This window comes from Crinia signifera, chromosome 3, assembly GCF_055691185.1.
Source record: "Crinia signifera chromosome 3, ASM5569118v1, whole genome shotgun sequence".
In the NCBI taxonomy this organism is placed as follows: Eukaryota; Metazoa; Chordata; class Amphibia; order Anura; family Myobatrachidae; genus Crinia; species Crinia signifera.
This window is the reverse complement of record NC_139219.1, coordinates 98,216,779-98,232,501: the sequence shown is the minus strand read 5'-3', so window position 1 is coordinate 98,232,501 and position 15,723 is coordinate 98,216,779. Positions and strand designations below refer to the sequence as shown.

The window sequence follows — 15,723 nt, the reverse complement described above, 5'->3', positions numbered from 1 at the left end:
ATTGGAATCAACATTGGTAAGACAAGCTGGGTTCAGGATTTGATAGGCTTGCCTGAAGAAGTGAGTTTTCAGGGAACACTTAATAATACTGGTGCCACATAAATAAAGTATAGTTTTATAGACAATAACTATGGGCAATGAATATAGCTATGCCTCGTTTCTTAAATCAGAGTCTGATGAAATGACATTTTATCCCTTATGTCACCATACTGAAATGTGTATACCCTTGTTTTATTAAGGTTATGGTCCACAGCTACTGCAATAGGGGAAATCACTCAATGTACTGATATTCAGTACACTGCGGATTTGGAATATTTGTGCTCCATCATTGGGCGCAGTAAATCTGCAGGGGATGGACAGTCTACAGCCGTTTGGGCACACAATGGTCTCTGTTTCACAAAATTGAGGCATGTTGCCTTTGTTTTGTAGAAGAGACTGGGCCAGGGTCCCCATCTTCCAACTGAGATTCTGTGGCCTTAGGAATGGAGTTAGGTCAGCCAGTCTGCGGAAGCTGAGGTTTACTCAGCCAGCTAATGGTTTCACAGTGTTATCCGATCCTGCCTCCTCAGCCACAGCATTGGATCACTCATGTATGTACAGATGTAGCCGGTCTCATTCAGGCAGGGGCTGGCGAAACTATCGCCAGTACCCGCCAGCTCCCGCAAAGGGGCGCGCATGCCCGATATGCTCATGGGCTCCTTGGCAACAGAGCTTCCCGCTGACGTCCGCCGACGGTCCCCCTCGCCGCCCCCCCCCCCCCCCCCACCCTGCCTGTCTCCCTGAAGTGGAGACGGGCAGGATGCCGCTGCTCAGCCACCGAGAGACTGGGACGCGCGTGCGCGTGAGAGGCACACATGTCCCAATTCAATGGAGTCCCTGTCCATTGAAGGGGGATGGCAGAAGTAGAGCGGCGGGAGAGGAAGATAAGCCTGGCTGCAGAGTTAGGGACAGATTGTAGAGGAGACAGTTGGGAGTAGTCAAGCTGTGAGATGACCAGTGAGTGGATGATAAGTTTAGTTGCACTCTGGGAGAGAAGAGGCCTGATGCGAGCAATGTTGCATAACTGGAACCTACAAGAGTGGGCCAGAGCTTGGATGTGGGGTGAAAAGGAGAGGGAGAAGTCAAGAGTGAAACCCAGGCAGCGGAGTTGGACAACAGGGGAGATGACAGTGTTGTTAACATTACCATATATAAACATATCTGCAGCTTGTAAGGCAACCAGGGGCAGATTATTCCAAGCCTTAAAAAGACATAAACACGAGGGTGATTTTATTTTTATTTATTTATTTACAGGTTCTTATATAGCGCAGCAGATTCCGTTGCGCTTTACAATAGTAGACAGTGATAAAACAAACTGGGTAACAGCATACAGACTTGGAGGTAGGAGGGCCCTGCTGCAAGCTTACAATCTATAGGGATATTGGTGGAAACACAAGGACAGGCACCAGTAATACCATAGCAGTAGGGTTACCACCTAGTCCCTTTAATTCCGGACACATATTAATTACACAGGTTCTGTGGCTGGCTGACTTCAAGACTCCACTTCACCTGATTTTAAACTGCCACAGAACCTGTGTAATTAACATGTGTCCGGAATTAAAGGTCCTAGGTGGTAACCCTACATAGCAGTCCCACCAAGTTACAAGTCCAGAAGGGTAGCTATATAATACATAAGTGCCTCAGAGGGTTATGCATGTAGAACTTAAACATTATAGGCTTGCCTGAAGAGGTGAGTTTTCAGGGAACGCTTGAATAAAGAGTGATAAAAGTCCAGCCGATCAGCTCCTAACTGTCATGTTATTGGCTGTGTTTAAAAAATAGGAGCTGATTGGCTGGACGTTTATCACTATTTTTCACCCTTGCGTTTTTCTTTTTTTAAGACATGATACATCTGCCCCTCAGTACCAACCGCCTTCAGGAGATATAAAGTTCAGTATGTCTTTAAATGTTTTGGTATATTCATATATGGGTGACTAGGAACTGTGCTTTGCTCACCTGTGTATGCCATACAAGTATCACATCTGTCTGGTGATGATAAAAACACACGTCTGTATTGCCATCTACAGAACAAACTGTGTTTTGAGTACAACCATCTGCCTGGGTGATTTAAAAGAACTCACAGGGGATAGAAACAAACACATTACAATGCAGGTAGACATATTCACAATTTACATATATACATATACTGTAATGTTACAGTATACATAGTTACAGTTAGCAGTTTATATAGTTAATTGAGAAAACAAAATCGAAATGGCTCTGTTCACAAGTTAAAGAATATATGGGTGGACACACAAAGGAAGAGGGGGCACAGTTGTAAGCAGAAGCTGGAGATTTAGGGAGAGGGGTGGAAGGCTTGAGTAAAGAGGCAAAACGTAAAGGTGCAGTTGAAAGTGGGAAGCAGGATGGGTTTGCATCCATGAAGTTGGGGGCAATTCTGAGAAATTCTGTAGGCAATGTATGGTATGGGAATGATCAGTGACATTTTAGCTATGTCAGCATTTATTGATATCACGGGGCTGATCAAAATAGAGAAATTAATGAACCACTTTCCTTGTGTCTTTGCATCAGCAGCTGCTTCCTGGCCTTTTTGCATCAGTCTTCCAACCCCCAGTGCCTACCATGCATATAATCAGAGAGGAGCAGTTGTAGAGGAAATGGAAATTGAGCATTCCCCAGCCTACCAGTATATACAGTACCTGGTGGCAGCAGAGAGGAGCTTTTGATGCCTTTCATTAAAGTGCATGGCACCATGAAAACAGTTTTTTTTTCTAGAGGGTTTTTCCATTATTTTTTTCTGGAGGGTGCATGGCCATGGCTTCCAGATTTGGTCATGCTCTCTTTTGTATCAGGGCCCCGCAGCTGTCTCTTGGGGGGTTATTCTAGTTCACTCTTTCTGACAAAACCATGTGCACTGCGGGTGGGGCAGATGTAACTTGTGCAGAGAGAATTCGATTTGGGTGGGGTTTTTCTTCAAAGTGAGATCTATATTGAAGTGTAAAATCATGCAGTCAGTATTTACCCTGCACAGAAACAAAATAACTCACCCAAATCTAATTCTCTCTGCACATGTTACATCTGCCCCCCTGCAGTGCACATGGTTTTGTCCATCTAAGAAGGATTTTGTCAGAAAGAATGAACTAGAATAAACCCCTTGGTTCCAATTGAAATTTTCCGATAGGTCAACAGTCAATAGGTTGACACATAAAAAAAAAGTCGAAATGCACTAGGACGACATTGACAAAAGGGCAACATGGCAATGGTCCACACATGAAAAAGTCAATATGAGTTTCCATGCGGACTACAATTGGGAATGGTAAAGCCCCAAGCATAGAGAGCGAAGTAACCCACGCGAGCGTATTTTCTACACTAATTGGGGGTCCATGTCAACAGATACAAAAAGTAAAAAACTCATGGAGTCCTATGCAGTATGTTGTACCAAATTAACTTTTATACAATACATGAGGTGGTAGCAGTAGATTTTAACATCTGATATGCATTCTTTTTTACAGAAATGTACACCGATATTGCTGTCAACTCTGCATTAGCCTTTCTGCAGTATTACCCAATTTATCAAGCTCTGATAGCTTAGCTTTCCAGAGCTGGCCCCTGCTAACTAATGTAATATTCAGAAGGTCTTGGCTCGCATTGTCTATTGGTAGAATACAATATAAAGAATTCAGTCAAAGTGAGCTTTACTATTAGTTCACTCTAGGAAGCAAAGTCTTCTAGTAACAAAAGAAGCTACAATGGAAGAGACTTCTTTGCACTGCGCATTTTCTGTATGTCAAATTTATTACATAACTTATAGAAGTGGGAGATAAATAATGGGGTAAGAATAGTTATGTATCATAATGAATCCTGAACGCTGGACGTTCCCACGGAAATCACCCTGTGAGTGCAGGGGGCTGGCAGCTGACATCACCGGATGTCAGCTGCCTGCCCAGTTCCTGTCGAGTGTGCATGCAAATCTAAGTGACCTGAGAGTCACTTAGATATGCGTGCATCTTCCACATCATTGGATGGTCGATGAGCATCCAATGATGTGGGTGCTTTCCCATAAACTGCAAATGTTTATGCTAAACATCGATTCGCAGCCATACGGGGGAATTCGCACTGTGAATGGGGGGCGGCAAATGCAAAGACATGCAGCGCTGTGAACGATGCAGTGATGCGTGTCAACCAGAATAACCCCCAATAAGTATGCAGTATAGTACAGGGCATACTATAGTTACTGTATACGTTCTTGCTTTTGTCTGCATTGTGACTCACTTGATCATGAAATATTGAATACTTGATCATGTGTAGAAGAGAAGTGAGACTACACTATAGGTCACAATGACACTAATCGCATATGTACTAACATATGCTATTAGTATCACAAAGGACAGACCTTCCAAATTGAGTCCTAAAGGGCCAGTGTGCCCACAATACAAATTGCCTAATGGACATAAATTACAAATTACATTTTTTTATAGTAACGTTAGTGACTGGTCCCCATAACTATATATTTATATTATTGTGTTTTCGTAGATGACTGGTTTTCTGATGGGTCTCTCTCCGATAAGTCAAAGTTCAATGATCTCGGTTTAATGCCTGCTCCAGGCTCAGCCACAGCCTTGGACTGGTCACATCTGATCAATGCTGCTACAGTCTTTGAAGGTACTGTTTGATATTCACCTGATGTTTTGCTTATTGTTGAGAATTGTTGTTACACTTTTTCCACTTAAATAAATGGATAATAGGCCTTATTCAGACAATCGCAAGTAAAAAAAAATTCTCAAATGGACAAAACCATGCTACACTGCAGGTGGGGCAGATGTAATGTTCAGAAAGAGTTAGCTTTGGGTGGGGTGTGTTCAAACTGAGGCCCTTATACTGGTTCACTCGCAAAGGCAAATTGCTTTTTAAATGGACAAAACAATGTGCACTGCTAGAAGTGCCGATAACTTGCCGTCAGGGTATTCAATGAATCAGCGCCTGTTTCCTGAGGCGAGGATTACTCGCCGTCTGCCACCTCGCCTGTTCCCTTAGGCGAGATGGAAGCGGCGAGTGTGGCCATTTAAATAGCGAGGCTTGCCACACTCGCTGCATTTGCTGCAAACCTCACCATGTAAGGGGATCCCCATCATTGAATATGGTAAGGGGTTTCATGTTGAGGATGGCTTATTTTCGACAAGGAAATGCCATTCTTGCCATACAAACCCCCTCGCCAGCGGCATTGAACACCGCTCATTATCATTTTAGTATATATGTTTTGGTTGGAGCATTAAGTGTTTTTAATCAATATGTGATGTCACATGTATAGTTATAATAAGATGAAGAAATAGAGTTTATTCTAAGCTATAACTACTGTATTGTAATGACAGTGTTCTGGCTGAAACCAATATCAATTTCAAATGAGCCTTAGAAGCCTTAAGGGTTTCCACAGATAAACACAGTGGTGGATTAAGCATGGGGTGACAAGGGCGGTCACCCCGGGGCCCCCACACATAAGGGATCTGCACTGCTGCCAGTGTGGGGCTCCTGTCGCCCCTTGCTTGGGCAGCGGGGTCGGGCAGCGCAGGTGGGCGGCACAGCGCATGTTGGCAGGGGGTCCCTCAAAAATAAAACAATACCACTGGGTGCTAGGTATATAAACAATGAATCCAATAAAATACAAACCAATTTTAATAAATCACATACCAATTAAACAGAATACACACTATTAAAATGCTACTTAGATAGCAATTACACTAGAATACTCAAATAGACAATATAAAAGATCAATACAGATGATAAGACCCTGGGATTAGTGCAGACCCAATGGTCTAATCGTTTAATATGGTTCCACAGAATAGGAATTTAAATCCGTAGATTAAAGTCCAAGGGCCCTTATGACATCAGTAACGCAATCAGCTGGTGCTCACTTACATAATGTGGGTGAGTGTCCCCTTTAGGTAGATTGGGATCCGGGGTACACCAGATCAGTCCAGGTGTGGGTATCGGCATCCAAGGCCACCCTCAATGCCTCCTCGCTGTTAGATGGCATCTCAACAATAATGCGGCTCCTGGGTAACGTTACTGTGTGTTAGTCCCACACAGCTCCACAGACGATACTGCACCTAGGCAAAATTCTACTTTAAATGCCGGCGGCAGATGTAGCCAGAGTATGCCCGAGTGGTGATCTGTCGGGCGGCTAAAGGGCACAGTCTATGTATGGTGAGCAGGGCAGTTGCAACTTTACCACACTCTGCAAGCCAGGTGTCAGCTCCTGCTTTTGCAGCGGATGCTCGCCGTGCTGTGCCAGTCACGCTGGTGGATTTTTAGCAGCTTGCACAGAAGTGTCTTCCTCTTCCCCTGGGCTGGGTGAACGCTGTGGAAAGGTGTGTGGGGTCCTGAAATACATGTTTTGCCACACACCAGGCGGCTTTATCAATTTGGAATCAATTTGGGCAGGGGGTCCCTGAAGCAGTCTGGGCAGTCAACGCCAGGGTCCCTGCCATGGCTGGGCGGATGGGAACTAATAGTCAGTACCGCTACTAGTTCCCATGTGCTGCAGGGCACATGGGAACTAGTAGCATCCCGCTGCTGACTTCCCATACACTGCTGGGACCATGGCGCTGGCTGCTGCTCAGACCGCTGCAGGGATCTCCTGCCTGTCTGCGCTGCCAAGGTACCAACCTCCCCAGGGGGGGGGGGGTCTGTGGGGGGGCAGGGATGTGTCTGTGGGGGGGTGACTTGTGGGGCCCCCACAATTTTGTTGTCCAGGGCCCCCATGGACCTTAAGTAGACAACCGGAATACACTAAACCAATAATACTCAGTAGTAAATTTGTAAAAGACACTGAGGGTAGTATTCAGTGATCAAGTGTTCTGCGACTCAGTTTGTTATGCTAACCAAAATATATTCTATGGGGCCAAAAATTTCATCCCAATGTGAATAAATATATATCTTGTGACTCTCCATTAACTATTATAGTGAGACATTTTAATTAAAATAATGATGTTGGTAAAAAAAGGAAATAGAAAATTGTAAAGTAGTAGTAATGTTAATGTTTTCTGTTTAATTTGTTGTATTTACAATAAACGGCAAATTTGTCAGTGAGGAATCCTTACTGATTCAGAGAGTTTTATAGTACAGTTCTGTTGTCGTTTCTTCCAACAATTTTTGTTGTATATTTTCAGCAGTCTTTGGTTCCCAAGTGTCATATATATCTCAGTCGAATTATTACACTAGAGTTAGCACTTGGAAAACAAACAGGAAAGACGTACGTAGGATGTAGTGAGGAGACCCAGAGGAACTGCTGCAATAAATAATAAAATAGGCATCGGATCAGACATGAGATTGTACTCAGACCAGGCAGAAACAGTAGGAATTAAATAACCAACAAAAAAGACTTGATTGAGGGGTTAAAGAATATAACAGATAATTACAGCGTGAGGGAGTGTAAGAATGGTTAATGATGCAGTTAATTTACACAGAAACAGCTGGAGCTATACATCTTAACAATACATTTCCAACAATCCCATGAATTATTGAGAGCTGAAAAAAAAGAATTAATTAATAAATGTGAACACTGAAACAGCTTTTGGGATTTAGTAATATAAAGTGGAACAATGTAATCATTTAAACTAATTAGTGATATATCTGACATTAAGGGGGAACGCAGTTAAATGCAAGATTCTGGCTGTTACAGTACAGCAAATATCATCTATGAAATGTGAGCAAAAATCAGCGATGCTCGTACCAGTCATGTCGCAAGAAGCATGGCGCCGTGTACTTCATCAAATTTCCCTCTAGGCTTCTGAAAAACATAAAGACTGGGGGAAATAGAGACCGTAATTGCTTAAGGAGTTGGATTGAAAGAGAAAGGCACAATGAGCCTAATTCAGATGCAGTCGCAAAGCTGCTATTGTATGAAAATCAGTCAATGTTTACTTACTGAGCATGCATATGAGCCACAGTGGGCATGTGAATTGCGATGACTGTTGCAATGAGGGATTCGTTGCAAATCGAGTGACAGGAAAACAGCATCTGTGGGTGGGAATGGGGAGTGGTTGGGTAAATAGAAGCCCTCACAATCTGCATGGTGACCCGATTGCCATGATAGTAACGATGTATCAGCAGTTGTATGCCATTGGTCAGAAATAACATGACACGAGCAGACGTCCCTATGTGCAGGTTAGTTTCTGCCTATATTAGCATATAATCACGTGAACAGCAAAAGATAGCAAGAACAATCACTACAACAACCGCACCTGAATTAGACCCAGTGGCGGCTCCAGCACAGGTCATAATTCAAATAGGGGAGAAACACCAACTGCCAGTGAGAGTTTGAATGGCAGTTGGTGCAGCTCCCCTATTGAATTTTGGGTACTTATGTATTAGCAGGGCGCCCCGGCTACGCTACGTTGACAACGTTCCTTAGCCTACGTTGTCAGTGTAGCCTTGCCGGGCGCCCTGCTAATATGTGTGTTATGTGTGTAGTGCAGTGGTTTATACTTACCCTCCCCAGCACCAGCGTTCCCCTCCTCCGGCACTCGCCTCGTGTCCCCATTGCCAGTGTTCCTCCTCCATGACACTCCCCGGCGGCTGTAGTAATGTACGTAATTCAGCATACTGCCGCTGGGGGAGCATCATATGGTTTCCCTGCTCCCCCAGCGGCACTACACTAATTGCGTAAATATTGCTGCCGCCGGGGAGTGTCATGGCGACCGCCGGGGACACGGAGGAGGAACGCTGGCGCCGGGGACACAAGGTGAGTGCCGGAGGAGGGGAACGCTGGCACCGGGGACATCATTAAGGGTAAGTATAAACCACTGTACTACACACATAACACACACTATCACACACTAACACACACATTTCACACACTAACACAATCATATCCCCACTATCCACGTCATACCCCCAGTGTCCACATGGGCATTGAGTTAACTTTATAAAGTGTGGCAAGCGCAGTGAGCCACCGAGCCCAAAGTGTGGCGAGCGCATCGAGCCCCACGAGGACACTGGGGGTATGACGTGGATAGTGGGGATATGAACCATTGTGTATTAGCACAGCTCTTGAATAAGTTACGTAAGTTACGTAGTTTGCGTAACTTACGTAGTTTACGTAGCCAGCATAGTGGTGTATTGGTATTCTCAATACACCACTGCGCAAACTATGTAATGGGCGCCCTGTTAATCCATAAGTACCAAATTTTGAACTGTGCTGCAGCCTCTCCTCTGGAGCCTCCCCTGAATAGGTCCAATATATGCAATGGAATGACCGGCCCCTGGAAAGGTGGGCAAGCCTCTAGGATTCAAACACCCCCCACCACCACCTCATCCCCCTCCTCTGCCCTCTGTCCAGCAATCTTCGGGGATGAGGTTAAAATTATGCAAAACGTATAATTCTAGTCTTCCTCATAGACCCCAAGCTTGCAGCATTTGCTGTAATGGGGGAAGTGCTTGATGACGTCAAGCTCTGTCCGCCACCCCTGCAGATGAGGGTTTCCTCTCTGGAGCTTTTCCCAGAAAGGTGAAAAAAAGTAGGTACAGTAAGTATGGATGCAATTAATCTGTACAGAAATAACTGGAGCTACAGATACATTTCAACAATATATTTTAGCAATCAATGGGGAGTTGATATCATAATTGAAGACTGAAAGTATATATATATATAATATATATATATATATATATATATATACAAAGGACAATAACCGACACTTGCTTCCTCCTCCTTGTAAATCCTGCCGGGGTGCCTCCTTAGAACTGAAGCAACCGTTCAAAACAGTGCGGTTGTGGAAAGTAGCACTCCTCAGACTTCTCTCAAGGATTTAAAACTTAGTCCTTTATTAGGTTGCCCAACGGCGTTTCGGGGCGTACCCCTGTCTTCAGGGACAAGCAGACGCAGATATAGATGTGTGTATATATATATATATATATATATATATATATATATATATATATATATATATAAAGATAGCACTTACCCAACCTTGCATTAGGAAAGAGCTTAAACTGACAGAGCCATTTAAAGCGTTGCAAACCCCTGAAAACGATCAACTAGTTAAACTAGAGAAAGAACTGGACAAATTTAGAGATAACCTATTGAAATTCAAGAAAAGCAAATACAAGCAAGTCAAACTAAACTATAAAGAAAATAGAGTTTACACCCGGTTCTCCAGAAGCGAAAGCCGAAGGTTCCGCCCTCAATTCCGAAGGGGAGGTGGCAGACGTCCTAACACCCAGTTCACAGATATAGAGAATTATTCTCAGACCTCGGCGAGCGACTCAGAAGCTCCGACCACCTCAGCGCAAAAAACGCAATACCTGGCTCTATCAGATCGCCAAAGACGCCCACCAAAAAAACCCCTCTACCCACCCGTAGGGGTGGGAGAAAAAGAAAAGGGGCAACAGGAACCAACAGGCTCAGTAATATACAATCTGTCAAATCACCAACTCACAGAAGCTGAGATCTCTCTTCTCAATAAAGGCCTATCCTTCATACCCACACTCACCCAAGACAATTTCAAGTGGCAGGTGGACCTGTACAAATTTGGCAGGCAACTTAGGCTTAAAGACTACTTTCAGAGAAATCCAGCACCCCAAAGCAGAAACATGACAGAGACAAAAACCAGCACTCTAAAAAGACCTAGCAAATTTGATCCCCCTACTCTAAACCCCTCAGTTAACACATTCCTCAGAGTCCTCAAAAGAGACACATGTCCATATGTGGAAAACCATAGAATTTCATTCCACAACATAACTCTAGATGAAAGAAAATCCATCAGATCGTTGAAGAGTGACACCAACTTGATCATCAGGGCCGCAGACAAGGGGGTGGCATAGTGCTGCTTGACTACGCCTACTATGTTAAAGAAGCCCTCAACCAGCTGGCTGAACAAACCTGTTACCTACAACTTGATCGTGACCCCACCTGGCAGTTTAAGAGAGAAATAGACAGCATCATCGAGATTGGAGTCTGCAACATTTACATTAGCAGCGAAACAGCAGAATTCCTGACACAGAAAAATCCTATTATTCTAATTCTGTACACTTTACCAAAAATGCACAAATCGCTTGTGGAACCACCTGGGCGGCCAATCATCTCGGCAAGGGGATCATTGTGTCAGCCACTATCCCAACTGGTGGACTATTTCTTGCAACCTGTGGTTAGACAAACTGAAAGCTTTATTGAAGACACCTCAGACTTTTTGAGAAAACTTGGCACAGTTACAGATATCTGTCCTGACACCCTCCTGGTCACATTGGACGTTTCCAGTCTGTACACTAACATCCCGCATGAACAGGGGCTAGCAGCGTGCCGGGAAATTATCACCTCCAGCAGAGAATACAAGGGTCCACCGATTGACTATCTTACACTACTAATGGGGATAATCCTCAACAAAAACTATTTCCTCTTCTTAAACAGGTTCTACCTACAGTGGCAGGGGACCGCTATGGGCTCAAATATGGCCCCTGCTTACGCTAATCTATTCATGGCGGCATATGAAAACAAGCACATCTATGGAAACCAGCAGTTTAAGAAATATATCAAAATGTATGTAAGGTACATTGATGACCTGATACTGCTTTGGACCGGCGGTGAGGAAAACCTCCTGGCCTTTGTAAATCAGCTGAATCAAATCCCAGGCACAATACGCTTTACCATTAACTTTAGCCACAGCACCATCAGCTTCCTGGATGTAAGTGTTACCCTCAAAGACTGCGTCATCTTGACTAGAGTTTTCACTAAAGCCACAGACAAGAACACGCTTCTTCATGCTACAAGCTCTAAAAAGAGGGCTCCCATACTCACAGATGCTCAGGGTATGCCGCATCAATTCGGATCCAACAACCCTGTCGGCAGCACTTGATGAAATGAACAAATGTTTTCTAACCAGGGGCTACAGCAAACATGATGTGAAAACAGCACGCCTGAAAGTGCTTAATAGAAACAGAGATGACTTACTGAAACTCAAGATCAAGAGCCAGGATGACATCGACAGCAGACTAAATTTCTGCAGTACTTATACAGTTGCCTCCAAGCATATCAAAACCACAATAAAGGAACACTGGCATCTCCTTTCAAGCGTTCCCATTCTGGAGCCTGTACTTGCAACACCCCCAAGATTTGCCTATAGGAGAGGACCGAACTTAAAAGACCTATTAGTACAAACATACGTTTCCAACAATACTCCCAGTGCCTCCAATTGGCTTTCAAGAAAACATGGGGTCTACAAATGCTCCGGGTGCACGAATTGTAAATTTCTGGTTACTGGAAGTGAATTCAGAAATCCAGCCAATGGACAGAAATACAAAATCAATCACAGATTAGACTGTAACAGCAAATTCATTGTTTATGCGCTCACATGCCCATGCAATCTTATCTACGTGGGCAAAACCACCAGGATGATCAAAGAGAGACTAGGACAGCACAGATCATCAATAAAAAAATGCTTTAACACCAGCAAAGAGACATTGGATCTCAAACAGCTCCCTGTGGCCAGACATTTACTGGAGAAATGCCACAATATCATCCAGCTCAAATGCCACCTCATCGACCATATTCCCCCACTGAGGCGTGGTGGGGACCGTGATAAACTCTTACTCCAACGGGAACTCCAGTGGATATACCGTCTTAATACACTGACTCCTCATGGTCTTAACGAAGACTTCAAAATGGGTTGCTTTATCTGAACCCACTGCACGTACAGTGTCTGAGTGCACTTAATTAATTCACATTTACTGGTAGAACTATTCCCCTCCCCTTTCTAGATCTTTTCACTTCACATATCATAAGCCCATTCTGTCCACTTGTTTGATGCAGCGCAGGCAGGCCAGCTTCTTTGCTGTTTTGACTTGTTGTCTGCATTTTTAAATACACCTCAGACACATAGACACAAATCTAGTGACACCTCTGTATGTCACCGATATATGCTGAGTTGACCTTGCTGGACTTTATCATCTTAATGACTGTGATTATCAGCACCGCCGAGTGCCTGACACCGCCGTGTGTCACAGCTGTTTACTTGAGAGACTTGACCATTTATGTTTAGAAACATAGAAACATAGAATTTGACGGCAGATAAGAACCACTTGGCCCATCTAGTCTGCCCCTTTTTTTAAACATGTTACCTCAAACCATATTTGATCCTTATTTTTTTGTAAGGATATCAATATGCTTATCCCAAGCATGTTTAAATTGTACTACTGTATTTGCGTCTACCACCTCTGTTGGGAGGCTATACCACTTATCTTCTACTCTTTCTGTGAAAAAATTCTTCCTCACATTTCCCCTGAATCTTCCTCCCTCTAGTTTCAGTGCATGTCCTTGTGTTCTGTTGCTCCTCTTCCTGTGAAGAATGTCTCCCACCTGTACCTTGTTAAAGCCCTTGATATATTTGAAAGTTTCTATCATGTCCCCCCTTTCCCTTCTCTGCTCTAAAGTATACATATTAAGATCTTTTAGTCTTTCCTGGTACGTTTTGTGATGTAGGCCAGGCACCATTTTACGCATTTATTATTGCATGCTGGATAACCTTCCAGTCACTTATATATGGTGTGATTTATCCACTTTCCCTGCTGGTCCATACGCCTCTGTGCGTGAGTATTGATGTTTTGGGATGCCAGTGCCATATGTCCGTTATCCACCTTTTACCAATATTTACTAATATTTAATTATCATCTGTCCAGTATCCTTAAACGGCCATGTAACACCTTTACCAGTCATCCACCCACAAGGCAAGGTGTATACATAGTCTGCACAAAGTCTGAGGATGTATCTCCTTTATTTTTGTGGACATATTCTGCTAAACCTTACATATTTTCATATGAATCCACACACACCAGGAGATCTGGTGATTGGCGGCACTGCGACCCGTTATTTGATATTCCGTGCACATAATCTACTTAAGTACTTACTGAACAGCTACATAACTTACGAGTTTGTATACATACTTGCTAAAGCTAAAACATCACGCTGCTTCGTTACTTTGTAACTCCGCATCGCACTCCCACACACCCTGTACATTTAGCATCAAGCAGCATGTTACAATACACCACAGGCGTCACAGGGATTTCCCCGATGACGTGCACCAGCCCAGCCCACTGTTGCATAGCAACCAGACGCTTGCAGCACCATGCGTGGAGCTGATTGATAGCGCACTTTGAACCCCAAGGCGGGTCTGGCGCCCTTTTCTCTAATAAATACTGCCTGTTTTGTATCATGTGTTACCCCTGAAGAAAACTGGTTAGAATCCAGTTGAAACAGACTGTCGGGTCTGTCTGATGCTATTTAAAATGCTGTAAATATTTTTCAATACACTTTAACTCTTTGTACCTTACAAAACGAGTGCTGGTCTGTCTGCTTTCCTACTGCAAGGTTGGGTAAGTGCTATCTTTGTCAATTTAACTTGGACCCTGCACCACTGTTGCCAAAAGTATTTTCTATTGAGTGCCGTTTTGAAAACTTTATATATATATATGACAGAAAGAAAGGCTCAGAGGGCGCTATGAAGTAGTTAATGGAAAAACAACTGTAGTAAAAAGTATTTAATAACAAATTGTGTATACAACTTTCAATAAAATCAAAAGGTACAGTAATAAGGAATCCTTTCAGAATATTGACAGTGGTGATCATCAAGTTTGTGTAGGCAGCCCGATGTGTTTCATCAATAGCATGACTTCATCAGGGGCAGAAATAAATCAGTTTGATTGAGAGATTTACTCTGAAAATTATAATACATTACTATAAATATGTACAAACTTAAAAACATATTTATTAACAATAATTTATAACAAATTATTTTAAGAGAAGCAAATCAAAAGAGGAGCTGTTACTGGTGGGTTTAAATTTGAGGAGACCCAGATGGGTGGATTCCCAGAAAAGTACTTCAACAAATCATTAAAATATGAATTTATTAAAAAGTATACTTCTCAGCGGTTATTATCAGCAGAATTTCCAATACAGCATACACATCAGCAAATTCAGGAGCCCCGCCCTCTGCGACAAGAGGCTGAGTTGGTTTAAATTCTTCCTGGAACTTCTGCAGTCAGTGTTTCATCCAAGAATGAGGCTGCTTTAACGCTGACAAAGTCCTAGCCATATAGTCCAGAGAACACCTGAGCAAGCTGTTTCATAGGTGCAAAGTTCAGACTGTAACATTATAATAAATGCAAGTCAACTATGAATGTATTGTCCCAGACAAGGTTAAAAAACACTTGACTAGTAGTGACCTTTGTCTATTGGGAAAAACATATATTAGAAACTAAAATAGTCTAAATCAGCTTAAGGGAATATATATATATATATATATATATATATATATGTATATATGTATATATTCCCTTCTTGTCCTACCACCATTTACAGTGGCGTAGCTTGTGTAAGGCAGCCCCCGCTGCTGCTTGGGGGAGCGTGCGGACACGGGGTCTGTGTGTGCGCTGGGCACCGGCACCTGCCTGGGCCCGGCGCACTGACAATCACAATTTGACTGTGATTGACTGTGCCACTGCTGCCCACGCGCTGACTAAGCATGGGAGGCGGACATGACAGCGGCATGTCAGACTCACTGTCAAACAAATCCCCGCCTCACTTGCCTGCAGCCTGTACACAGTGGAGCCGGCTATTGGCTACTGTGTTACAGGATGGGTGGCTGGTTGGGTGGATGGGCAGGCTGTCTGTCCAATGGCTGGGTAACTTGTCTGAAAAAATTCTCAAGCAGAAATATTGCCAGGATAGGGTCTGTA

The 15,723-nt window shown here is 43.5% G+C and overlaps 1 protein-coding gene across 3 annotated transcripts in view; it reads left to right on the top strand.

Annotated features, from left to right (window-relative positions):
* Positions 1-15,723, top strand: part of SIPA1L2 (signal induced proliferation associated 1 like 2) — a 348,073-nt gene that overhangs the window by 289,175 nt on the left and 43,175 nt on the right. For all 3 annotated transcript variants that reach the window (XM_083176266.1, XM_083176268.1, XM_083176267.1), the window contains one exon: positions 4,534-4,662. In XM_083176266.1, the coding sequence (XP_083032392.1) occupies positions 4,534-4,662 (129 nt within the window). The remainder of the gene's footprint in view (positions 1-4,533; positions 4,663-15,723) is intronic.